This window comes from Miniopterus natalensis, chromosome 15 (assembly GCF_054644295.1).
Source record: "Miniopterus natalensis isolate mMinNat1 chromosome 15, mMinNat1.hap1, whole genome shotgun sequence".
Lineage (NCBI taxonomy): Eukaryota > Metazoa > Chordata > Mammalia > Chiroptera > Miniopteridae > Miniopterus > Miniopterus natalensis.
In genome coordinates this window covers 15,015,416-15,043,215 of record NC_142095.1, presented here as the reverse complement: position 1 = coordinate 15,043,215, position 27,800 = coordinate 15,015,416, and the positions used below count along the sequence as shown (strand labels likewise).

The 27,800-nt window shown below is 33.4% G+C and overlaps 2 protein-coding genes across 6 annotated transcripts in view; one reads left to right on the top strand and one right to left on the bottom strand.

The window, feature by feature from the left end:
* The window catches only part of RARB (retinoic acid receptor beta), a 549,550-nt gene extending 548,048 nt beyond the window's left edge, over positions 1-1,502 (top strand). For all 4 annotated transcript variants that reach the window (XM_016198793.2, XM_087824916.1, XM_016198795.2 and 1 more), the window contains one exon: positions 14-1,502. In XM_016198793.2, the coding sequence (XP_016054279.1) occupies positions 14-210 (197 nt within the window). In that variant the 3' untranslated portion in view covers positions 211-1,502. The remainder of the gene's footprint in view (positions 1-13) is intronic.
* A 51-nt stretch (positions 1,503-1,553) lies between these two features.
* The window catches only part of TOP2B (DNA topoisomerase II beta), a 54,794-nt gene continuing 28,547 nt past the window's right edge, over positions 1,554-27,800 (bottom strand). For both annotated transcript variants that reach the window (XM_087824914.1, XM_087824915.1), the window contains exons 16-36: positions 27,272-27,381; positions 26,861-26,953; positions 26,652-26,766; positions 25,186-25,307; positions 24,838-24,986; positions 23,865-24,096; positions 22,074-22,208; positions 21,236-21,436; positions 20,035-20,230; positions 19,798-19,889; positions 16,834-16,989; positions 16,603-16,686; positions 14,049-14,243; positions 11,601-11,745; positions 11,188-11,355; positions 9,500-9,701; positions 8,531-8,610; positions 7,194-7,304; positions 4,574-4,696; positions 2,986-3,080; positions 1,554-2,044 (exon numbers count right to left, since the gene is read on the bottom strand). In XM_087824914.1, the coding sequence (XP_087681040.1) occupies positions 1,877-2,044; positions 2,986-3,080; positions 4,574-4,696; positions 7,194-7,304; positions 8,531-8,610; positions 9,500-9,701; positions 11,188-11,355; positions 11,601-11,745; positions 14,049-14,243; positions 16,603-16,686; positions 16,834-16,989; positions 19,798-19,889; positions 20,035-20,230; positions 21,236-21,436; positions 22,074-22,208; positions 23,865-24,096; positions 24,838-24,986; positions 25,186-25,307; positions 26,652-26,766; positions 26,861-26,953; positions 27,272-27,381 (2,972 nt within the window). In that variant the 3' untranslated portion in view covers positions 1,554-1,876. The remainder of the gene's footprint in view (positions 2,045-2,985; positions 3,081-4,573; positions 4,697-7,193; positions 7,305-8,530; positions 8,611-9,499; positions 9,702-11,187; positions 11,356-11,600; positions 11,746-14,048; positions 14,244-16,602; positions 16,687-16,833; positions 16,990-19,797; positions 19,890-20,034; positions 20,231-21,235; positions 21,437-22,073; positions 22,209-23,864; positions 24,097-24,837; positions 24,987-25,185; positions 25,308-26,651; positions 26,767-26,860; positions 26,954-27,271; positions 27,382-27,800) is intronic.

Genomic DNA, 27,800 nt, shown 5'->3' with positions numbered 1-27,800 from the left:
CTCTCTTTAAAAGGTGCAGAACGTGTAATTACCTTGAAAATGGAAATTCCCGGATCAATGCCACCTCTTATTCAGGAAATGCTGGAGAATTCCGAAGGACATGAGCCCTTGACCCCAAGTTCAAGTGGGAACACAGCAGAGCACAGTCCCAGCATCTCGCCCAGCTCAGTGGAAAACAGCGGTGTCAGTCAGTCACCGCTGGTGCAATAAGACACTTCCCAGCTACTTCCAACATTCCCAGTACCTTCAGTTCCGGGATTTGAAATGCAAGAAAAACAAACATTTTTACTGCTGCTTAGTTTTTGGACTGAAAATATATTAAAACTCAAGAAGGACCAAGACGTTTTCGTATGTATCCATATATACTATACTCCTCACTGTCTAACTTACCTAGAAATACAAACTTTTTAAATTCTAAAAATCGGCCATTTCATGCAACCAGAAACTAGTTAAAAGCTTCTATTTTCCTCTTTGAACACTCAAGATTGCATGGCAAAGACCCAGTCAGAATGATTACGCCCTGGTTAAGTTTCTGAAGACTTTGTACATACAGAAATATGGCTCTGTTCTTTCTATCCTGTATGTTTGGTGCTTCCCTTTTGTCTTGCATACTCAAAATAGCCAAGACACCAAGGTCATGAAACAGACTACTGTACACGTCCAGCTGAGAGAGGTTCCGCAAGGTAACTGTTGCCTTCGCAGATAACCAGGACATCAAGGTAAGGCAACGGGACTGGCGTACAGTGTGAACAGATAAGGCTAACGGCATTCTAATTTAGTTAGTGTGGAAGCTTGTCCTTGCTCTTTCTGATGCTCTCAGACTGCATCTTTTATTTCATGTTGCCCAGTAAAAGTATACAAAGTCACTGTACTAGCAGAAGAGAATTCTGTATCAGTGTAACTGCCAGTTCAGTTAATCAAATGTCATTGTTCAATTGTTAATGTCACTTTAAATTAAAAGTGGTTTATTACTTGTTTAATGACATAACTACACGATTTTTTAAAAAAGATACATTTTTACAGTAATGATAGCCTCCAAGGCAAAACACTTTTCAGTGTTAATAAGTTTTTGTTTACCTATTCACAAGCCATTAGGGAAATTTCTTGGTATAATTAACAGGCTGGTCTACGGCCTGTCCCATGTAACTAGTGTCCTTCCTGACTCATGCCTGACACTGGGGGTTTCCCAGCCTTCTTGATGTCCAGGGGCTAACCCTAACTCCCAGGGGCATGGGCGGAGAATATGCATTCTTTGACCTTGTTCAATCACTATGAAGCAGAGTGAAAGCTGTGGTAGAGTGGTTAACAGATACAAGTGTCAGTTTCTTAGTTTTCATTTAAGCACTAGTGGATTTCTTTTGGATATTTTAGCAAGTCTGTGATGTACTTTCACTGGCTCTGTTTGTACATTGAGATTGTTTAACAATGCTTTCTATGTTCATATACTGTTTACCTTTTTCCATGGAGTCTCCTGGCAAAGAATAAAATATATTTATTTTAAAGGTGTGTGGGAGCCTTCATTACACTTTCATTTTCAGTAAAGAGACAGAAGAAACAGTTCCATTTTTAATGTTTAAATTTCATTTCAAAAAGCAGGTCTGTAGTCTGCAATCATGACAGTTAAAATCTGTGCTAATGCACGGCAATCTATAACAATACTACAAGCCAATCAGACAGTACATGACATTTCAATGAGTAAAAAAGAGCATAAAACTGTATGTGTAAGAACAAAATGTTAAAAGGCCTACCACAATAATAAAAAACCATCAATTACATCATCACATTAAAATAAGCCAGATGTACAAAAGTCTGAGACAGAAAAGACAAAAAGACAACACAAGTTATCTGCTGAAAAATGTTTGTGCTCTTTGGGCACTTAATTAAACATTGCAAAGTCAACATCTTCTTCTTCATCAGACTCTACAAAATATTTTACTTCTTTCCTAGCTCGACCGGTCCGTGGCAGAGAAGGTGGTTCAGAAGTGAAGTCTGAGGGGAAGATGTCCACATCTGAATCCTGATCAAAAGATGTTTTCTTCAGTTTCTAAAACAGTAGATTCAAAACCCCAAAGTTGAGAAAATAAAAGACAAGACTACTAGACTACTGTTAAAAAGAACTCTCATTCCTTACACTTCACTTACATTTGGGAATTATAAATAATGATGCTTTTAAAATTAGAACTGTAATAACTTAAGGATTTACCTAATCATCTTTATGAAGGGAAAAAAGGATTGAGTATAATAATTTGCCACCTCAGTAATCTTGTATTATCACCATTACTTATTTCTTTCAGAATTTATATATCACTCAGCAAATATGCACAATGACCAGATTAGTAAAAATTCAAATTGTCTAATTTGTAAGTACCTATGAGTTCATGAGAGGAAAACAAGACTTATGCACAGTAAGTCCTGCACACTATGTTTATAAAAATGCAGAGAAAAGTCACCAAGACGGACCAGAGGTGTAGAAGACTGGATGGAAGAGGTCAGTGTGGAAAGCAACATAAAGCTAAAGTCACTTATGTTGTTAAGTTTTAATGGACAAAAGGAAAAAGGGGGGGATAGCTGATGTTTTTCATTTACCTAAAAGAGATAGTTACTTCTGGAGAAGGGTCAGACTAATTGGGAAAATTAGCCACAGTCAAATAAATTTAAGTTAAAAAATTAAATTAGCCCTGATCAAATAAAGAAACAGCCTTTATTTGGTCTAAGAAAGTAATATTCCAGACAAGTAATATACAATTTTTACTGCTCGTTGGATGAGATACTCTTAAGTAGGTTAATTTATACCACACTTTTATCCAAGAAATAGTCCTGATTATATAGATCTAGACTTGGATGATTCTTTAACCATATACAAGCCCCCTAAGGATAAAGATGCTAGGTTTAAAGTTATTACAAGACATTATAGTAATAAGAAAACTAAGCCAGTTATAGATCATCTTAAACAAAACCAAGCATTACACAGATGCTCCTGGTTACCTTGCTTGGTGGTCTGGCTGTTTTCCTGCCAGGGTTATAATCGCCTTCATTTTCAGAGCCAGATGCTTTTCTTTTCCTTGCCCCTCGGCCTTTACCTTAAAATGATACAAAGGGGTTTTTTTCCCCCAAGGTTAAGTACAATATAGAAAGACAAAAACATTACTTCTTTGGCATCCCTGATCTCTTGATATGAATGGTGTAGAAACAATTTGGCAGCATCATTTCAGTTCTGGAGTTGACATGATGAAAGAGTATTTTACAAATACATTTAAGGTCCTCATGACAAATTTTAATGACCAAGCCCCTAATGCATAAAACATTTGTATTTTGCACTTGTCATCCTTGGGCCTTAAAAGAAAAATGTCTTAAAAGAGTGCTTTTTAAATTGTATGTGATGAGAAACAAATTTAGTTTCTAATTTGTCACAGACCAAAATTTTTAAAACTATAATATGAATTACTAGAAAGTAATACATACTTTAACACAAAGTATAAAGGTTTAAATCCTTACTCTAAATTTTACTTATCACACACTAGTAACAACCAATTGCAGATCCCACTTTAAGTGGCACAATCTTAGAATAAACCCAAGTTAACAAGGAAATAATCTGTCAAATCTATATCCCTTCTCAGACCTAGAATTACCACATGTAGCCTATTGCTTTCATCTATCCAACTTCTTACTCTCGTCATTGGAGAAGGGGAAGAGGTATTTAAATGTTCTCTATTCTAATGATTCCAGTGAGTGCAAGAAAATGGAACCAAAATGCAATTCTAAATTTGTAAAATTTCCTTAACAGCTGTGACCAACTAGATTGTACTAGTAAGGAAAGATAACCTAGATGACCTTGGGATGTCCTTGGGATTCATGTTTGATGAACTGAATCAATGAAATGGCATTTTTGTATTTATGGTCCTGGTTTGAAACCTTGTTCAGCAGTGACGCCCCAATCACAAGGTTCCTTTTCCACCCTGCTCTTCTCCCTGCTTTTCCTGTAGGTCTACCTCTCCTTATCCCAGCTGCCACTTTAAGAAATAAAATTAACACAGTTGGATAAAAGGCTTAACAGCTACCCTTAGAGAAAGTCATGTCTTAATATTTTTGAAAGATCTGTAAGTACTTTCTAAATATTGAAGGCAAAGAGGGTACCAGGGAGAACAGGTGCTGGTGCCCCTGCGGGGCCCTGAGCACAGCTACTTCATTTCCTAGATCAGCAAAAGGCTCCGGTCCAGGAGTCCTAGCCCCCCCCACCCCCCACCCCCCCCACCCCCGGCCGTTACACTCTCACCTACCATTTTAGTAACTGCTTCCAGTGCGCCCGCCGCATGGGGTCTTTGAACCTTACCTAGATATGCAGATTGCTTGCTTACCTCTTTGAGTCTCCATTTCTTGATTTGTAAAACAAAGTGACTAAATTGCTACATTTCCCTTTGGATTGATTCAGCACTGATTCTTAGATACACTGCTTATTGAGGAGTAAAGCAATTTAAAATAAAATAAGTACCTAGTCTTTCTAAATTCAATGAGTAGAAAAGACTAGATATTTTCCACACGGCACGTTTGAGGGTTATACAAAGATAATCCTCACCTTTTGGTGTTGTAGTCTTCTTTGGAATGCCAAATTCTGAATCTGAGTCAGAGTTTATAGTCTCCACTTTCTTCTGTTTGGGGGTTCTCTTGGGCTTAGGGGCTATATCTGAAGATGGTTTTCCTATTAAGCAAATTTCCATTGCTTAGATCAATGTAATGTACTTACCAACAAACCAAGCTGAAGTGAGTCCTAAAACAATGGAATTTCTTACAGCTGACATGAAATTGAATAGCCTTAAGTAATAAAATGGTTCTCTTCACTTGGTGCCAATGTAAAGGCAAACAATTTCTCATAGATGATAAAATGCTTTTTATTTAATTACGCATTTTCATTTGCTTTTGATAATTCAAGTGAATGTTTTAAGTAAGGGCCATTAAAAAATGAATTAAGCAGTAACTTAAAAGGTGGTAAAAATGCAGTATACTCAAGACAATAAACTATTTGACATATTAATTATAACCCAAGTATAACCATATGTTAAGTTCTAACTTCTAAAATATTTTAGAGGAATAAAATCATTTTTATGTGACCCTCAAATACCAAGAACAGAAACCAATTCACTTCCACTAAGTTGAAATTCAGACTTGGCACTTTTATATGGAAAAAAATATGAAAATTCTAGAAAAGTAGGCAACAGACCCAAAGACATTTGTTTTGGTGAATTTTGTTTTAAAAATACATCTTGCTTTGAGCTTCATTTACAGTCAATGTGAAAATTATCACTGATCACTTGTGTGATTAGTAAAACCTAATTTGAAAAAAATTTTTTTAATTAACCACAGACTTCTATTTAAAAACAAACACGCTAATTCTGTGGAAAATGTATTTCCAGTGCCAATTTGAGATGCTAGAGCTAAAGCCCCTTTTTAAAACAATAGGAGGAACCCATACTCTTGTGGCTTTTCCCCTTCTGAGTCCTCATGCTGAAATCTACCACAAAAGCCACATAGCAGCTCCTAGCAGAAGTATGGCCTTGGCATAGCAGGGTGTTCTAGGGACCACCTTTTTTCTTCAGAAGGGTTTCCAGGCTTATAGTGTTAGGTGGCACTTTCAACTGTACTGGGCAAATATTAAATCATACATCAGAGTACTATGAACAGCCTTTTTCTGTAAACTTACTGGAGCTACAGAATTTAACTTGTATATTTATGTGTCTGGAGTTAGCATACATGATCCCTCAGAGGGACATAATGCACCCTCTCCTTAGTATTTTGTGGGAACTGTATTTTTGGAGGAAGGTTGAGGGCTTGCTGGGTCCCTGCAATCACACCACACAGGTGTCACTCAGTCAACTGACATAAGGCTAGTTCAGCTCCTGGTAAAACAACCAATGATATACATCCTTTTAGTTAATGCTAAACTCTAACTCTTTAGGTTAAATAGGAGTGAATAGCTTGAAGGAAACAGGTTGAAAGAACTGATAAGGCTCCCAAGTTGTCAGGGTTGTTAAAAGATGCTAATATGAAGATTGAAAAAAAAAAAAAGTGCTAAAAGGGAAATAAAATAATAGGGCATCTGGATTTGAGTTCCCCAGAAGCAGACCCCATTTGATCATAGGACAAAGACTCAATCAAGTACTTATTTGGAAGGTAAAGGAAAACGAGTACAAAAATGAGACGATGAAGAGACGGCAGCCAGTGATTGGTACGTTCTGTCAAGACTGTCATTGATCTGGGAGCCTAATCCCATGAGGAATCTCTTGGAGCCAATGTAAAACCTATCCCAGAGGGTCAAGACCAGCTTTCCTCAATCACTGGTAGAGGGTGGCTGGGTGGGGAAATGTTAATATTCCAGCATAGCAATAAAGAGCAAGTCCTGAGGCAAAGAAATACAGACATTGGCCCACGTGCGCTGAAGTAAGGGCAAGGGAATATGGGCAGGGCACGCAGTATGTTGGCTAGAGGGGCTCCTGTAGCCAACCAATTCTCACCACGTTCCTAGTGCATTCAGAATAAGTAGGGACTTTTATTATTGTTCTGCTACATCTAATACATTTGTTTCTACAATAGTGTTGTCTATTGTGCATTTTTAAGGTCCTGAAGGGACAGTCCATACTGTTTGTTACTTGCTGTATAAGTAGCAATTATCTTTTAAACACAAAACACTTAATACTTAACTTCTTCAAAAACACCAAGGTATGTACCTTGGTACTAGTAACAGATTCATGAATCAACTTAGTGTTTCATAGACTATCTAAGGCTATGGAAAAGAAAGACGCCCTATGACTCAAAAGAGGAACCCAACTGAACTGACCAGTCATTCCACACGAGAAGTTAAGGCATGACCTACATAGATAACACAATCAGGCTACAAGCAAGACAAAATTTTAATCTACTTTACAACCTAACAACTACAGGAGAGCTTTACTATCTGTACTATCTTAGTATCAATGCACGGGATTATCCTATAATTACAGCTTTAAAACAAGGTCTTAAAATCATTTTAAATTACCTCACATGGTTAGAAAACAAGAGGACTTCTCCTTATACACATTTATACTTTATATTCTATTGAAGTCCTAGTGCAACTAGTTTCAAATTATATTAAATTTCCTTTAATATCAACTATCTCTACATGGTTTATGCAATGCTTACAAAAATCAAATATAAGTACATACCCTTTTTAGCAGCTACTGTTTTACTTGGAACTTTATCTATTTGTTTCAGACCAAATGATGGTGAAAAAACAGAAGCAGAATCTTCTTCATTACTGTCAAATTTAGCTGAATCTAAAAATTACAAAGCTTTTTTTCAATAAAGAGATTCTGTAAGGATCACATAAAGTTAAACTTTGATTCTTTTACTGATGACTTCTCTTTAGCTAGATAATTGATCTTATAAGTTTCTATTTTGTGATCTTATAATCCACAATATACAAACAGCTGAAAATAAAAAATATAACAATGTTATATTTCAAAAATGCTAACTCTGTTTTAAAACAGTATAGAAATGCATAGAGTAATGAATTTTTAATAGTCTTAAAAGCTAATCATTTAAAGTTAACTGACCAATTAAAAAATAAATACTGATGATTTATTTAAAAATGAAATATGAAAAAGCTCTCACTGTGGTTATTTTAGTATCTACACATCTAATGCTATTAACCATTTCAGGAATTAAAGTAATAATGGTCAAATCTAAGACAGTGGTAATTATTCTTTTTAAATCAATTTTAAATCATTGAAGATTAATTTAAAAGGCATGTAGGCTTGTATTCAGTTTACTTTCACATTCAAATTAATTCCTCCTTCTATTATCCCCATAGGGATTCTTAAAATGGCTACTTTCATATAACTATTTTGACATGCTGTCAAAATGCATAACTATCTATACATATAGAACATGTACCAGATCTATGTATATCTGTCTATATGTATGTGTGTATTAAAAAATTCAAGACAGTAAGTCAATTCAGTCTAACCAGATTGTTTTGACCTTAAAAATTCCACACACATAAATACAGGAAATAAAAAATACACACCCTGATTAAGTTTGCTTCTATGAAAGGTTTAGTCTTTCAGCTACTAGGGTTTAGTAAAACAAATCTGCATATTGGTACCCATGTAGCTTTAAAATATATTGTCATATATACATTCATGTTGCTATGAAAATCAGATTTCAATCTTCCAGAATTTTTCTATATTTTTTCTCTAATTAAAACACTACCCCCACACCCATACTCCCTACACACACACTGATTAGCATCTGCCTATCCACCTAAGTGCTTCCATGATGCCTATTTTTACCAAACAAACTTTTCCTGTGATTGGGAAATCACCTCAAGAAAAGTAAATAAACCTTATTACATTGAGGAAAATGTAAAAAGAATGTAAGTTATCTAGTCAAAAAACATCCTGAAATTAAATCATGACCTAATGATTTACCTACTGTTTTTCTTCCCCACTAAGTCATAGCAATAATATAAGTGACCAGTGAAAAGATGAAATGAGCATACCATCTTCTGACTTCTGAGAGTATGAAGGAAATGAGAAGAGATTCCCAAAATCCTGAGTTTTTTTGTCATGTGAAGATTTTCTATTAGAAAGAAAAATTAAACACCACAATATAATTTAAATATCTGGTTTCAACCTTGGTAAATTATATATAATATATACTGCAGGATTATAATCATAGAACAGAATTTTGTTTTTCTCTCTGTTAAAGATACAGCAACCAAACTTTTTCTCTAATACGCACAAATGTGCATACACATACAGACACCAGACAAACCAGTGATTTAATGTAAGAGACTGGAAACTGAATAAAGGCTTAGTTATTAAAAAATGTCACTAAATTAAATTTTATGGTTGGTAGAATCATTCCAGAATTTAACATCAGTAAATTATTGGCAAAAATCCACAAAGAAAGTCAGAATCTCCATCAGAGTAGACAATAATGCTATTTTTGATCCTAGATTACATGTGGTAAAATACTTCCTTAAAAAATCTTAACTAGCTCACACACTTCACATCCTTCATGCAAGAAAAATCAATCAAGGCCAAAGCTAGGAAAGAAAACTAAACTTCCCATTTCTAAAGATCTATTAACTTTTCTCTGAACCAGAGGGTTGTCAAACTATGTCCCATAAGCCTGCTGCCTATTTTTGTAAATAAAGTTTTACTGGAACAAAGCTACATTAGTTCTTTTACATATTGTTTATGGCTGTTTTCTTGCTGCAACAGCAGCACTGAGTAGTTGTGGCATTGACCATATGGCCAGCAAAGCCTAAAATATTTATTATTGAGCCCTTTATGGAACAAATTTTGCCAACCTATGTTCTATAACTATAGCAACAGTTATGTAAACAGCTGCAATACTAACCAAATGTACTGCTTCATGAGGAGGACCTTACCTAGAATAGTAACAGTTTCTTAGAGAGAGGTTAACTAACTGCTCCATATAACTGAAAAGCTTCATTACTTACTCTGGAATAGTTTTTGATTTGCCTGGTGAAAATGTATATTCATCTTTATCTAGGCCATCTGAAGGAACAAATTCATCTTCCCCATCATTCGTTATGGGAGATGCTTTAACTTTTAATTCCTCTAAGTCATTATTGTCATCATCATCATCAGCATCATCATCCTCCTCTTCTGAGAAGTCGAATGTGTACTTAGGCCTCTCAGCTAGAAGAGTGAAAAGTAATGTAAAAACCAAATCCAGCTTTACCCACATGAAATGTTATGATGAGTAATGCATTTTAAAAATATTCCAGCTATCTCTGAAAACACTCAAGAAGAAAAAAGAGACAAGCATTTAGAGAATAAACACCAATAACTTTATTTTAATAGTGTTGACATCTATCTTGTACTTCTCAGGAGGCTATAGGGTAATAAGGCTGTGTATGTTAGGAGAGCATAAACTGATGAGATTAATTATGAGGATGTTGCTTGTCATAGTTAAATATTACTCAAAAACAGGGAAGTAGTCCTTATGGCCACTGTAAAAGTGACTATGAATATAAGATTTCCCATTTCTAAAATTACAAAACACAAATTTTACAGGTGTTTAAAAAAATGCTAATCTTTCTCTTAACCTTTTGCACAAAAACTTCTATCTTATATATATGATAGTTTTACTACAAAATAACAGAGATCGTAATTTTTCAGAAGAAAAAGTAGAGGTAAGACCTCAATATGAAAAACAATAATTTAATATAATATATTTAAAAAGGTACCAGCTGTGGGGAAAGACACATTGGTATAATACAAATAAGTTTTATCACAGTTTCTAGCATATGCTATGACATAAAATTTAAAAAATCATTTGGATGCTATGTAAGTTTTTACTTCATTCTAGATATATGGAAAAAGCATAAATATAATTTTGAAGAATATAATTTAATAAATAAATTTTCATGTAACTTAAGTTACACATGTTAAAAATTCACACATATTGCACTACCTGTGCACATTAGGAAAAGAAATTCAATCACTTTGTGATTAGAGAACCAAAAAAGTGTAAGGCCTGAGATATAATTTAAAAAGTATCTCCCAGAGGTAAAAAAACCATAATGCCCTATTATTCATTTTAAGTAAATTAGGACTTAAAATTTGAGAAGAAGTATAAAATAGGACACTCATCAGTTATTAATTATTGGAAGACTTCAAGTTAATATTCAGACATGATCAAATCACATGCTTAACAGCAATATATAATAACAAAATGGGAACCTGCAGCCTAACTCTAGGCTCCTAAAGTAGGAAACTAAAACAAAAACAAAACTATGAAGTACTTCTATTGACCTGCCACACTTGGTATACTACCAAAATACATCTTTTACCAAAAATCTTCAAACCATGGAGGAAATATAACCCAAACTTTATAATAAATATCAATAAGAAAACAATGTGACTTTGGGTGGTGGGCACACAATGCAATATACAGATCATGTATCATAGAAATGTACATGTGAACCTGGGAAAATTTGTTTTATGTCCAACTTTGCTAGAAAAGATTCTATAAAGCAATTTTTGTCTTCATAAACTATAACTTCTGGAATACTAATAGTTTAGTACTTTAATAACAAATACTAAGGATACCAATTTATGTGAGTAATACTTTGTCAAACTACAATATACAATAAAATAAATATAAAATGTATCACAATACCAGCTGCTCTCCTAAGCAAAGAATCTCTTGGAATAACCACAGGTTCTGTTTCTTCCAAGTCACTTTCTGACTTGGACTCATCATCTGACCAAGGATTCCGCTTCTTCACTTTCTTTGTACTGGTTTTGCCAGATGATGTAGATGCTTTTCTTTTTCTCACCCTGGTACCTAAGACCAAAAGAACAATAATATATGTAACAACACATACAAATGCCATTAACAAAAATAAAACTGTTCTAATGAAAAGTCCATTATAAAATAACAAATGTTCATGAACATTGGAGATAGTACATATTAGAAAAAAGCATAATAAAAAGAATCTAGTAATCTGTATATATAGATTTTCTCTCTCTCTCTCTCACACACAACACGCACAACACACACACACACACAAAACTTGAACAAATCCTCACCAGGCTCCTTCTTCTCCCTTTTGGGTTTGGGACCTTTATTTATAGGCACTGACTGGATCAATGCTTCTTCTCCTGTACCTTCTACTGGTGTTCCACTGAATTCTTCATCAAATTCCACTTTTACTGCTGAGGTATCAAGATCACCCTACACATTAAAAACAAAATAAACCATGAATAAAAATGAAAGTTAAATTAATACCATGTATTTTAGAGATACATTTTCAGCCAATATATTGCTTCTTCATATTAAATGAGAATAGTAAAATGTAATTCTATTGAGGTCTTAACAGATAACTTTGATCAGACCATATTTTACTTTATTTATCTGTAGTAAATGGTATTGCTTACCACTCTAATCTTCTGGTAAGCACTATGAGATGACAGCTACTTAAAAGCAACCATAAAAAATAAGAAAGCCACTTTTGATTATCAATGGGACTTTAAGACCAATGGCTAACTACACCAAAAGTTACCTGCAAAATAAGTTGCTATAGCTCTGGTCTTTATATATTAGAAAAAGGAAAATAAGCCACACAAACACAGCCATGCACTGCTAGCCAGGCATTACAGGACAGAGTCCTCTGCCTCTAAGATGAGAGAGAGGGAGAGAGGAGAGAGCAAAAGAGAGAGGAGGGGGGGGGAGGGAGAGAGAGAGAGAGAACAAGTCATTACAATACATAACAGTGACCCATGGGTAGAAGTGAGCAACTCTGCCTAGGGCAGGGTGACAGAAGACTACATCAAGGGGCCTTTATGATTGGGTTTTGAAGTAATCACATTTGTCAGGTAAGGAGAAGGAAGGAAGAAAGAGCATCCTGGGCAAAAGACACAGTGGAATGAATTGCTACATTGTTCAGAGAATTACAAATAGTCTGCTAGGATTCAAAGTAAGGTGAGAGGAAAGATTAGTCATACAGAAACACAGGGAGGCAGGCAGGGGCTAAATCACTGTGTACAGGAGTCTGTGTGTAGTCAGCGGAGAATCACTGAAAGCCTTCAAGCACTTGTATAATAATCAGACTTACTTTTTGGAAATATCACTCTGGTAGTAAGAGAGAAGACTGAGAGGAATGAAGTGGAAAAAGGTAGAATTCATGATTAGATGACTAGAGACAGGAAGACTAGTTAAGAGGACCACTTTAAATTATCTCAGAGAAAACAGAATCCTAAGGCAGTGTCGATGGGAACCGAGATAAGGAGGTGGATTTTGGAATTGCTTCATAGGCAGTCAGTATGATTTAGTTACTGATTAAATGGGAAAATTCCCAGGTTTTTGGCTTATGTTAGTGATGGCTGATAGTGCCAGTAACTGGGATAAAGCAGAGAGGCGAAAATCATGGTTTTGGAATTAGGATAGTAAGTCCAGTTTCAGAAATGCTGAATTTGAGGGGCTCTGGGCATTGAAATGGCTGTAGTAGCCTGGCACTCCTGAAAAGCTTAGGGACATAGATGTAAGAGTCATTGTATCAGTGGGAAAAGCTCTGGGCATAGATAACGTTACTCAAGGGAACTACGTGAGGTGAAGAAAACAGCGCTAAGCTCTGAACCTGAGAAACACCAACTGAAGAGAAGGCATTTTCCCAAGGAGAAAGCAAGTCCATGTTTAAATTAACCTGTGTGGTGGGGAGCCAGGTAAGAGAGAAGTAGTATAGATTTCAGGTTATTAGAACAGTAGAAGAGAAGTGATCTCTCTGATATCACAATGCTCCTGTACTTCAAATATTAGGTCTGTACAGAACATTCTCCAATCTCACTCCAGCTCTTAGGCTCATTTCCCAAGCTCTAATTAGACTGTTGGACCTACCTATCTGTATATCCCCTGGGTTCTAAAATCAACATGCCCAGAAAAATTAGCCTCTTTCAGAACATCAGGCCTCCTGTTTCCTCAGCTCTGAACAGTATCCTCAATGTTTCCTTCCTCTGGCTAACTCTTGCCCATATGCTGGAGGGTAGGTAAGTCTCATACTTTTAAATCCTCAATGGCACCAATCAATGCCAATGGCATAGGATGTGCTTAATGATTTTTTAACTAATAGTAAAAACAAATAAATAATAAAACATGGTACCTTATTTTAACAACCAAACAAACCCTTTTCCGCTGTTAAGACTTTCTTAATTGGTCATGACATAGTACTAAAGTTTATAAAGTTTATATACATCTTTTGTTGTTGTTCCATGATTTTAATTTAGAATGCTGCTGAGTAGAGTACTTCTATCTCTCATTTTAAAAAATGGAATCAAGCAGGTAGCTCTTTACATATATGTGGGTCCTTGACTAATGTTTTCCTTCTATGGATCAACTGCTCTTATACAGCAAATGCTTTCCCATTACAAGTGAATATATTAGAAACAAAATAAAGCATTATTTAAGCAAATAGTAAAGCTAAAATACATATATACATCCTTATGGAGGTGGTTTTTACTAATGAGCTAAGAGATACGTCATACCTTTTTCTTCTTCAGCAACTTTTTGCTGGCATCTGCCTTCATAGCAGTAATTTCGGGAACTATTCTCCTCCCATAAGGTGAGGGCATTGTCTCTTCCAATTGAAGTTTCTTCACCTTAGGTTTGCCAACTTTACCTTTTATTGCTTTTCCAGCCATTCCAGCCATTAAATCTTCTCGTTCTTGCGCTTCCACTTTCTGAAATACAATTATAAAGGAAGTGGGGCGAGAACAGGTGCATAAATAACTCATTAGAAAAGATAATACTACTACATAAAAAAAGAAAACTAATTTTATTCACTCAGTAAGGAATAAAGCTTTCCTTTCAAGTGATCTAAGATAAGTAAAGGGAAAAAATAACAATAATTCTAAGACCTGGGTTGTAGTCCCAATTCTGTCTAACTAGCTTCTCATTTGTAATACAAGAGTAGTAACTAAATGACTTATATGGTCCCCTCCAATTCTAGGATCCTATGTTGTATTATGGAATCAAAACTTCTGATGATATGGTATCACCAGAATCCTAGCAAATCATCCAAAAAAGGCAGTTCTGTTAAGCAAGAAGCTATTCTTTACTATTGCTTTAGCAGTAACAGAAAATATGGAAAAAAAATTGTTCATAAACAAAGTCATAAAGTATGAAAATTAAAAGGGCCAATACAGTTAGATCGAACTAAGGAGGTCCTATGTAATAATAAATGAGGATATATAATCATGATTAAAATGTTTAAAATTCTTTATTTTACAAGATTATCCCTTCAAATAATTAGCAAACTTTGAAAGGTACTAGGGAAAATGTCATCTTAATCTCTTGAAAAGTTATTTAAGAAAACCTTGTAGTATGATAGCTTAACAGAAATAAGCTTTGAAACCAGATCTGGATTCCAATCTTAGCACTTCCACTATTAGTTATAAATCCTTGGGAAATTACATTTACAATTCATATGTGCTAGGCATTAAAAATCATGTGATCCCCAATTTATGGATGGGGAAGCTGGGACTCTTGAGAGGATAAGTAATTACTCTTAATCATAATGATATAATTCCTCTTTAAGTCAGTTACTTAACCTCTCTAAGCTTCAGGATCTTCATTTGTGCACCTGTTCTCACCCCACCTCCTTCATAATTATATTTCAGGTTAATAATAAATAACCTCTCTCATTTTGGGTGGTGGTGGGAGTGAGTCACTCTAAGGATTATAAAGAATGCAGTGCCAACAGACAATAGAGATTCAATTAATTGCATCATTAGACTTTAAATGACATGGATAAACATGAAATTTAGGTCTAAATATTTTTAATGTAAAAAAAAAATATCCAGAATAAATTAGTTCTTTGGATCTACTTTGCTAACTATCAAATAATAAAATAAGTTGAGGAATTAAAAAAATAGTGTTTTATTCACTGGGATTATTTTGAGTGATGCCTTTTCAATAATAAGGAAATTTATAGGCATAACCACAAAAAATTTCTATGTCTCATGTTAGCAGCCAGAGATCAAATCTAAACTGGTGGAATGGGTCATTGAGGAGATAAAGGGACATTTGTAATATTTTAAATAAAAATAAAATAAAGCAATATTAGAATGTCATTAGTATTAATCAGGAACAATACTTTCCCTTTGAATAAATATATGATTGTTTCATATTTAAAGGATATTTTTAAATGTATGTCAGCAGATTAAAAGGGTCTCAAATTTTTAAAAATGTAATTCATTGACAATATAAGAAAAGCATGAGTCAAGGCAAACTCATGTTTGTGGCACCTGGAAGATCACTAAGAGAACCCAGAACAATAGCATTAAAATATTCCAGAAATTTTATTAGGCAACTAACATACCACACTCATTGTTAATAGTTCTGATTCTGACTTAGGCCATGAAAATAAAACTAGAGTATGTGAAACAATGACAAATTTTTAAAAATTAGTATCATATGAGTAATAATAAATATTAATTACCTTGTGCTACTCAAAATCAAATGACCATATTACTACATTAATTTAATTCTATAAGTTTAAGTGAGTTAATTGCTTAAAAACAAACTGGCCAATTTTAGAAAATGTTTACATTTTATATCTTTCTCTACTTTTTAAATTTTTTTTAAAATTAGAATTCTACCTGGAGAAAAATAAGTTACAACAAAAAATATTAAAATTGTTCTGTTATAAACCTAAAGAGACTATCATTCTACTTTCTGAAAATCAAAGTACCTATATTCTATCATATATACATGATAATTGCTCTTTGGGGGAAAAACATTAAACTGAAATCATCATTAAGCTAATTTGAAGTCAGTTAAGAAATTTTAACTAATGAAATCTTAACTAATGGAAATTATTAGTATTTAATTTAGTCTAAATTTCAACTCAATAGCTTTATATATTCATTCATACCAGACATAACTTTTCTTTGTAACTTCATAGAAGCTTAATTCTAATGCAGCTTATACACACATTAACCTCAGAGAGTTAAAGGAAACAAATAATTAAAAAGAACTTTCATTCTGGTTTCATGAATATTACTTTTCTAAATATGTCTTAATGGAGACTTAACCTACATCCAGTTCTTCAACAAATGCTGCTAAGTCTTCTTTCCAAAGATCCGAAGGAGATTTTCTTTTAAGATCATTAACCTCTCGCCCCTATGATAAAAAAAGTAGTATGATTTAAACATCCAATAATTGAAAAAATGTATAAGTGGTAAATCAAAATACTTATTTTTGAAAAAAGTAAAAGATATGGCTAACACTGAAATAGTTTCAATTTATTTAACCCACAAAGGTTCATACTTTTGTATCTCTCTGCTTAATCAGTTCTTCAACTTTTTCTTTAGTAAGACACCACAGAGACATATTTAAAATATAATTAAAATCAGGGCCTGAAGGAGTTCCTGAATCAGAGGAACTATCATCATGCTGGTTTTGTGTTTCTTCCTCTTCTGTTGCCTGTAAAAAAATAATAAACTTTATATTAAAGTCCTGTATAGCATAAAATCATCGTTGAATTTTATTGAATACGGATTTTAAAATTCCACTAATGCTATACTCTTAATGCTACATCTTCAGTTAGTGGAGTTATTTTACATTATCTTCAAAATTACCTAAAAAATATATTTCCTATAAAAAGTTTAAATTTTCTAAAAATATATAATAAAGTCTTCAAAAGGAGTGGTATATTCAGTCCCTATTTATCCAGGAATGTGATAAAATATTAACTGCTTTGCCCAGGCACTATAATTCACAAAATGAGAAGACACGACATTTTAAAATTAATAGAGTGGAACTAATGTTTTATCACTGCATCTTGTCAGATTTTTATATTAGAGTGAATGAACAATTTGAAACCCAAAATAAATATCCCTTATGAAAAATGTTTTACAATTATACTAAATATGTTAAGGTACAGTCAGTCTAAGGATGAATTCTTAATAAAAATTCTCTAAAGCAAGACTAGTCATGTAAGGACCAAGAGAAAATTCACTTAAGAACTTAAGAGCTGGTAAATAAGAGTATGAGATATGAGGGCTATTCTAAAGTTTGACTCATAAGGTCTTTTTCATAGAAAGGATTACAATAAAAATCCTCATGCTAATATTAAATTTCAAAATCAAGTGAATTTAATAGAAACTGTAGGTGATATCACCTTTAATTTTTTTAAAATAACAGCCATTACATAAAATTGCACCTAAATTACTTAAGGCACGTAGATAATTAAAAATGACTGAGTTAACCATGACACTCCATAAAACAAAAAGTTCACGTTTGATAACCAAAAAAAAAAAAAGCTTTACAATTTAACTTAAAATGTTCAGTAAAATAATATATATAAATGAAGTCAAGTTTAAGTAAGTATACTCTAGAAGCAAAGGGATAAAAATTACAGAGCAAGATGCCTCATTATATAAACAAAACTATAAATTAAATTAAGCAACAGTAGCCAAATAAGGAATACTGTTGTTGAGCTGATAGATGATTAATAAGTACCTAGATAACTCATGGTAAATTAATAAATTCTACAATTTTAAAAAATTCATTATGAAACTGTGTTGCTATGGAATATTTAGATTGTTACACTACTATTAAAATATTATTAGAGTGTCATAAAATCCTGTTTAGAAATCTATGCTCTAGGTTTTGATGACACCAGAGTATTGTTTGTTAGTGAGCACTCTAAAAGATGTGTATCTATCATTGTTAACTTGAAGGTGACTAAGGATACTTTCAGAAATAAAAAAATAAATAAAACTTTTCAAGTTCCAATGATCAAATTCTATGTTTTTGAAAAAAACTATAATCTTCTCCAACTCTACACAATAGGACATGCTTGTCAGGGCAGCTCCTTTTGTTACTCAAACCCACAAAATGAACCCATGACCAAGATGCAGAGAACATTTTGATGGTGGCAATAAAATCATTAAAACCAAGACCTAGATTTTACCCATCAAGTCTATTTCCACCAGAAGGGAATTCTCAGACTCTAAACACATATCTTTTAAAACTAAGCATTAAGTTCATTAGCTCACTAGTTAATTTTTTTAATATACAGTTTAAACCAACAGTGACACAGAAGGGCAAGTAGTCTATAAACTATAATTTGGGGTTTAAGAATGCAATAAAACACATTGAAAGGAAAGAAAATGCTTAGGTCATCTTAATTCTGAATGCTCCCCATGTTTTCCTACCCTTTTTTCCTCAAATGATGAATAAGTCTATTAATAGGATTTGCAAAATATATAATTTACTCAAATTTTACTCACTCTAATGTATAGCATTGTATTCAGTGTTCAAAATTGAAAAAAGCTATAAGAGTGTAAATGAACAGCATTTCAATGTAGTTTGATGAAAAATCTGAAAAACATTATGGTTGAGAACTCATAAATGTAGGGAAGTTTAAAGTTTCAGGTCAAGTTATGTCACATAATCATAACTGTATTTTAAAGACTCTAACATTATCAGTATCATTTGTATTAATAGCCTAATTAAGTATCAAAAAATTAATCATTTACCATTTTCTTCCTTTTGTACATTTGTGTTCTCAGTCATAATGTTGTACTGCCTTTGTAAAACTTTCTTTTAATTATACATGACAGCAAGAAACTAATTCTCGAGAGGAATGTTAAAGTTTCAATATTCCATTCACTGAACTAATATTAGTACTTTATGATCTGAAATGGACAACTTAATTAAAACATCAGACTTTTAATCTGGAGTTCCAGGCTTTAAATCTCCAGCCAAAGATCTAAGCCCGGGACAGAATACAGAAGAGATGGTGCTTGATAATTACTATAATATTCAACATTTTGCCTCTACGCTTCCCAGAAAAAAATGAAACCAGATCAAGTGAATGTGACTGGATACCATGTTGTGACCCGAGACTGACCAGTGTGAAATGACTTATGTACTACCAGTGTAGTTCCTAGAAAATATACATGCACCTCACAAAAACCACCACCATAACTGTCACCCTTTAATGGCAGGCTCAGAAAAAAGGCCAAGGAGACTGAGCTACCTTCTCACACCTGGAGCCATTTCTCCAGGCCCCGGCTGAGTCACACTGGCAAAGTGCTTTGTGGTGGGTGTGCACTGCAAATTCCTGTACTGTATCTGTTCTGTGGATAAACAGAAGACTTCAGTCTCCAAACAGACAACTCAGCACCTTAAGCAGTACCAAATTTAAATTTTAGGGGTTGGGTTTTTTGTTTCGGAAGTTGCTTTTAAAAGCTTCTCTGAATGTCTTGTTCTGCAAATGATTACCTTTTCTTGTGCTTCTTTCCAGGCTTTCACTGGGTCAGATTCATAACCTCTCTGGACTAACATTTGAATCAAATCTTTCTTTGACCTATTCTCTATGTGAGGGAAAAATAAAGTTAGGATCAAGAAAAGAGATTCAATTTGTATTTGTTTATATTCTACTGATAAAAATGTCTTCTATTTAATAAAGATTTTTTTCCATTTTAACTAATGTTCAAATTTTTAAAAGTTGTGTCTTACCTATAGTAATTTTCCCTTGTATCTTCTCTAAAATGAAACGAGCTTGATTGTTAAGCTTTGTAGATTCTGCGCCCAACATCCCTACAAGCCACTCCTTACGTAAACCATAGTAACTTAATCGCAAATCAAAGAATTCTTTCAAAATGTCTTGTACAGTTTCATACTTCTTCAGACATCCCATATGATCAAAGAGTACCTAAGCAAAACACAAAGTTTTTGAAGATTACATAAATCTGTACCAGTATTTTTAACTTATGTGACATCTACAGTACTTAAAATCTTAATACACTTATGTAACACACACCACCCCTAAAAGCCATTAAACAAAACCAAAACTATTAACATTTCTGTGTTTCTTTCATGAATCCAAGAAACTGATGAACTGAATTCTCAAAGCTGTGAAAATATTTAAAATAGAATTAATTTTGAAAGGTAAAAATAGGTTCTTACAAGAAGGTTCTTATTTAATGTGGCTATAAAACCACCTATGAAAAAAGATTTTTCAAACTAAAAATAAACACATTCTAAGTTTAAAATTGTTAAATTTAAAGTCCTCTCTCCCATATACTCAATGGATGTGCATTTTCCTCTTTCTTTTTTTTTTATAACTGTGCTATAATTCACCCAAACTTTCTCAATTTTTTTTAGAAATTTTACTTCTTCTCTATCGTTTTTCTTCTTTTTCTGTCAGGTTTTCTTGACATTTTTTATGGCACTTTTTCTCAGACACTATACTATTGCTGGACTTTTTCTTTTCTTTAAATCTAAAAGCTAATTGGGAATGGATGGGAATGGAGGGTAATCAAACATACTAATTTTCTACCTTCCTCCACAATTATATATAAACACAAATATACAAGTTTTAATATCACAGGTTAGAGTTAGGAGGAGGTAAGTACTTTGTAATTAAAGTGCTAATGGAGACAGACATAAGGCAAATAAAAAGCCTGCAACAATCACTCTCATAACTTTTAGTCAGTGTGTGTATCCTGTGTGTGCAAGCCCAGATGCACAAATGCGGAGTTGGGATTAAGAGTAGTGGATAATAGTAGAGGAAAAGGCATAAATGTACGTCTTGATTCTACAGCAAATGTATGGGGGATGCGTTCAGAGTTACTATAGCCACTCCCATCATGAAACCAGTTACAAAAATACAACTTACGGCATGCAAGAAAGGTTAATAGTAAATCTAAATAGTTACCATGGAATTACAAGTAAGAGTAGTTTGAAGTTTAAAAACTTTGTGCAGTCCAGCAGCTTCTGCTTGTGCTAGTTTCTCTTCAGTCATTTTCACGACAAATTTCACAGTTGTATCAGTGTGATATTCTTTATAATCAGAAATTAATGCTGGTGTTTTATCTGTTCCATTTAGCATAGGTTCTAAAACCTGCTCTTTGTATACCTATAAAAGATTTAAAAATAAGTAATGTTTTTCATGACACACTCATGTTCTCATACCACAAGTCACGCAATTTTTTAAAATTCTCAGCTCCTGGGGGGGGAGGGGAGAACCACCATCACTATCATCTCCTGTCCAGTCACCATAGAAGACAGCCACTATGGGGACCTCAATAGTGAAAGAAAATATATAAGATAATGGTTCTGATTGCTCATACTCCAAAGGGTAAGGGAAAGGCTGAGCATATAAAAAACGATGACATCAACTAGAACTGACAAAAGATGACATGCATACCTTTAGATTTGTAACAGCTGATACTGACATGAATTTATTGGCCATATTTATAAGGGTTTAAAACTATTTCTTACATATATTCTACTAATTTCAAGATAAACAAAGATAACAGTCTCTTCAAAAGCTAGCTTAAGTTATTCTACATTTAGAGAAGTTAGAAAAACTTTAAAATTACTATTTGAATCTTCAAAGCACAAGTTCAATGGAATGGGTCAAAAATGTATATAGGAATTTTTAAACACTATACAGACTCAGGGCAAACAAAGATGGAATCATACATATTCTTCCCAGAAAGAACTGCTTAATGCAGTCCCTCTTCACAGACAGCTCACATACTTATACTAACCTGTGTCCAAGTCCTAACTGGAAGCTCTGTAATCTCCACTGTGTTTCTATCCACCACAAAAATTTCACCACTGACTGCATATTGGTTCTGACCAAGTTCTTGGATTGTTCCTTTAAAGTTTTTGTAGTTTGGAAGCTGCAAAGAAAAAGAAAAATAACTAAGGCTCTGACACCTGTCCTGAGTTCCAATAGCACATTTGAATGCCTCTTAGTCTATGGTCTACTGCTACTGCCAGATGAACATAACTGAAACTCAATTCCTCATCCTCCATAGTCCCTCTCCAAAAAAAATCACTCATTCTTGAATTCACAGCTTCTGTTAAAATAATCTGAATATCCCCCATCTCAAAACCTTAGCATCACCTTTCCTAGTCTTCCTAGAATATTACCTTTGTTCCCAGCCTATAGTCTCCACACCTCCTTCTCTCCTAGACTAATAACCCTTTTAATTCAAACTGCTTGGACATTGCTTTGAAAGCCTTCCACAGCCTTTATCCAATCTAACATTCTACCTCTTCTCCAGTGATTTGCCTTCCAGACCACTACTCTTCTTCCATATTTTGCTATTCTCACTTTCACTCTATCCAGAAGCCCTGACACATATTTAGCTCCCCACACCCAATTCATTTATAGAAATCTTACTCATTTTTCTCAGCCTAATTACAAGTGCTCTCATCCTCTTCTAAAATTCATATTTGTTATATCACTAAGAAGTTGGACATATAGCACAGGACACACTAAGCAATGATCTTTTGTTCCTATAAACTTCATGCCCTGATGTCTTGTCTTGTTAACAGATTATCATTTTGAAGACAGAGATCACAGTTTTTTATCTCACCACTTAGCACAGCGTCTCAAAGATAGATAAATTGATAGATGATAGATACAGATCAAGATAAGTAGATAAATCAGGCATACAAAAAGTATGGAATGGTTAATTACATGGACTTAAATACTCTAAAATATATCTGAAAGAATTAAACACTATAATCATAAAGTAGTTTGATGGCTTCTGTTAGAAATATTTTTAGATACTTTGAACTATTTAAGAGGGAAAACAAATTTTAAATCATATAACCTAATTTTTGTTTTCTTTTAAAATACAAAAATAAAACTTGTAGAGAAATACATTAAAATATTAAGATTGTTTCTATATGGTAGGTTTATGAAGTATATTTTCCTCTTTGCTTATTTATATTTTCTACAATGAGCATTACCATTTTTGTAATAAAAATACACTTATTTAAGTGTATCATGATAAAAAGAAAATTTCCAGATGATTTTAAATCATGTAGAAGAGGGATGGACACTTTTTTGAGAGGTTTTTCTTGGAGGGAGTTTTTTGGGGAAGAGCTGAGCACAGTGAGTGATGTAATAAAAGGGCAAATATAAAAAGTATGGGATACATTAAAATATATACAATGCGTTTTTAAGCATCCTCACAACTCTAATATAACTCAGTAGTTTGAGAACATATCCCAAAGTTACATAATTTTGTCATAAAAACATTATTCTCTATATACTTTAGACATATAAAAGCCTGAAATACTGAGTATTTTTAAATTTCAATAGTGTCTCCCCATAAACCTTGTCTCCAGGTCTAGGCTTTTTCCAAAGTTTATATCTTTTACAATAAGTACATATCAAATTACACACTAATAAAGTGGTTATTGTTTATAATATGTTCTAAAATAAAAACGGTTCCATTACTTTACTAAAATAACTGGGCTTTGTAGTTTACACATTACTGTTTGTTAAATAAACAATATAAGCATAAAATCTAAATAATTACCATGGGATGGGGATCCAAGCCATCCAGCATTCGCCTGACATTGTTCACAATTTCCCTAGCATCATAGTTGGGTAATTTACAAGCCCATCCAGTACCAATGCCCTCAGCACCATTTATTAAAACCATGGGAATTATGGGAATATACCACTCAGGCTCTACTCGTTGATTGTCATCGTAAAGGAATTTAAGCAGGTTGTCATCCACAACAGGAAAAAGCCGTCTTGCTAAAGAGCTAATGAAAGGGGGAAAAAGGGGGAAAATGTCATGGTTTTTGGAAACAAAATTTTATACATAATTAAAGACTATATTTCAAAACAATCCTTTTAAAAGAGCGCATTTTAAAAATTTTGATTACATGTGCTTCACAGTAAATATTACCTAGCCTAATTACTAGATATATTTTTCTCAGACATAAAGCCAGAATAAAATAACTCAATTTTACTTCAGTACTTATCTACCTAAATTCTTAGTACTGATAAATAACTTTTTTAAAAAAATATATCTTTATTGATCTCAGAGAAAGGAAAGGAGAGGGGGAGAGAGAGATAGAAACATCAATGATGAGAGAGTCATTGATCGGCTAGCCCGCAACCCAGGCATGTGCCCTGACCAGGAATCGAACCCTCATTGCCTGGATCCCAGGTGGACGCTCAACCCCTGAGCCATGCCCAGCCAGGCGATAAATAACTTTTTAAGAATTTCCTCTTACTCTGACTAAATCATAAAACCCATCTTCAGCCTAAAGAGTAAAGTTGGGTCAGAAAAAATCCTTACATTTATTACAACTGGTTTCACCAATAATGCATAAAACTTTAGATCAACAAACTTCATTTTATTTACTATCAAATAATTTAAAATATTCATCCTCAACAGTATCCCCAATCATACTTCTCCATACTTACAATTCTATTAAATATTTAGTTCCAATAAACTTTAAACAAAACTTTATACTATGACATTAGCAAACTGTTACCTTAACATTGTGAAAATGTAACGAGGGCTTGCAGCATCTTTGCCACCATGAAGCCGAGTTCCAAACTGACCAATAGGTTGAAGCAAGTTAATGTTGTTACTTCCCACAAAGTTCTGAGCCAAATTCACAATAGTCATCATCAATGCTTGCTGCAGAATTGAAACAGAATATAACATTAATATTCTGAATTTAATTTTCTATATGTATTCCCTAATTTTTATTAAAATCCAAACTCTCAATTCTTTTACATTTTCAAAGACCTTATAAAAGGAAAAATACTTTATGCTTCATTATCATTTTTTATGCCTATAAGCATAATTCTCAATTGACTCCAAACTTAATGCTTACTTCTCCATGATGATAAGCAGACATCTCAGCAACAGATCCAGCCAGCTGGGCAACTTTAACTTCGCGTTTGTCATTCCTTTTGAAACAGGTAAATAAAACTTTTCGTTGGCCTGGTTTAAAACCTATTTTTAAAAAGAACAATCCTCTTTTAAAAATATTACTTAAAATATAGTTGTAATGTTTCCTTTACAACTATATATTCAAGAAAGAAAAAGAGTTTGCTTTTGAAAAATAACTAAAAATAATTGAGATTCTCTAATAAAGTGAGTACAAACTAACATGTTTTGTTATCATCTCAATCTATTCCAAAAGTGAAGTACTAATTGAAAGACCACCTTCTGATCTTAAAGAACTGCTCAGTGGCACCAAACTTCTTTCATAGGAGAGTTCAAACACTCACATGTCCCAAAATGTCAGTTGTAATTAAAGAAGCAACAAACCATCAATGAGTCTGAAACTTTTATTAGAATATCCCAAATCAGGATAACCTTTACAAATAAGAGATGTATGTGGAAGTTACTAATCTGGATACTCTTCTCAGCTAGGCTATTTATCATGTGCCTTTGCACAAATTACTAAACCAGTAAGTCTCGATTTCTTCATCAGTTTAATAGAAATAATTACCTTCCTAATAGGGTGATCATAAGGATTACATGAGATAATACAAGGAGAGCACTCCGGTTCCTTATCATTTTTCTTGCTCTAGACCAATGAGCATAGTAATACATTTTTCAGTATATGCTAGCTATAGTCATCATCATCGTGGGCCCAGAGCAATGTAGAAACAAGAGGATAATAACATGGCCCCTTTCCTTGAGAATTTTATAATCTACTTGAGAAGGCAAAATTAACACAAAATAACAGGCACACAGTTATTGGCACAGAAGTTTAGGCATCTGAGACCAAGTTAGACTGAAATTGTTAGGAAAGACTTCATTGAAGGGATATAGCTTAAAGCTAAAACTTGACGGGCAAGTAGAATCATTTGCTATTAGCTGAAAAACCAAGGAACACAATGACCAACTTACTTGCTAAAAGTTATAAAAATTAAAAAGTGCTAGATAGAAGATCAAAAGCTGCTCTAATCACAAGGTAGCAGTTTCTAAATTTTCATTTTGTCAAATAAAATAAAGTATTGAAGTATAAAGGTGTTTTTAAAATTTAGTTTCTAATAAATATTTTAGAACTTATCAAAATCCCATTTTACTATTTATTTTAGGAAGTCTACAATCAACTTGAGTCAAGAGCGTTTAAATTTTGCCTTAAAGTTAATTTTCCTGAAAAATTCAAAAATGGTTTTAAAAGATTCAAATAAAGAAATATAAAAGATTTCAGTCCTACATAGTATCTCTAAAGCAACTTCTAGATTTTAAAATTTATTATAGGGATGACTTAAAGTACATGAAATTAAATTACACTCAATAATATACAAAAATGAGAAAAAAATTTAAATGACAGCTACTTACCATCAACAAGAGATGGTATAGATCTTTCATTGTCTGAGTTTGAGAAGAGAATCAATTCCTTATTGATGAAATCATTGTATGTCAAATGCTTTGTTGCTGTACCATATAAAAATTGCTAAGAGAAAAGTTATATAGCAATATTATCATTATTACTTTATCAGTTTTATCTCTTTCTTTCTCCCCCCAGATCACCACTCCATATGACTAACCTCTGGTAATCCATGTAACCTACGCTGTCTCCGATCTTCCATAAAATTTGTTAACCATTCTTTTCTGTCATCAATCTTCTTTTTACTGAATGCCTGAAAGATTTCAGGAAATTATTTCACATATTAAAAATAAATTTCATTATAAAATTAAAATTTATAAAGGCAAATAACTAATTAATTTCTTGGAAATTTGGTTTTTCCAATATACTTTTATCAAAAATACATTTGAACAGAGGTATTTCAGTTAAAGACTATGAAAACAGGGCATAATCAGGGAAAAACACTAAAATTAACTAGTTTGGGCATTAGAATTCAAAAGAGACTTACTATAAAAAACCCAGACTGGGAAGAAACATATAGAAGGTAGGGAGATGGATATGAGGAGAGACTTTTTAAAATTAGCTTTATTACCAACGTAATGGCAGCATCATCTTCAGGACCAGCATATCTAAACAAGATGCGGTGCCTTTCCATGTCAGCAAAATATTCCTTTGCTTCTTTAGCTGTACTGGTACCCAACCCTGCACAGTTTAAAAAATAAAAATGAAAATAGCCAGACAGAGAAAGACAAATACTGTATGCTCTCACTTATATGTGGAAACTAAAAAAGTTGAACTCAGAGAGTAGAATGGTGGTTGCCAGGGGCTGGGGAAGGGGCAGGGGAAGTGAGATGTCTGTCAAAGAGTACAAACTCTGAGTTATAAGATGTTAAGTTTTGGGGATATAATGAATATCATGGCGCCTATTGTTAATAGTACTATATACTGTATACTTGAAATACGCTGAGAGTGGATGTTAAATGTTCTCCCCACATACACAAAAAAAAGGGTAACTGTGAGGTGATGGATATGTACATGTCTATCAACGAATCATGTTGTATACCTTAAATGTATACAATTTTATCTGTCAGTTATATCTCAATAAAGCTGAAAAAATTTTT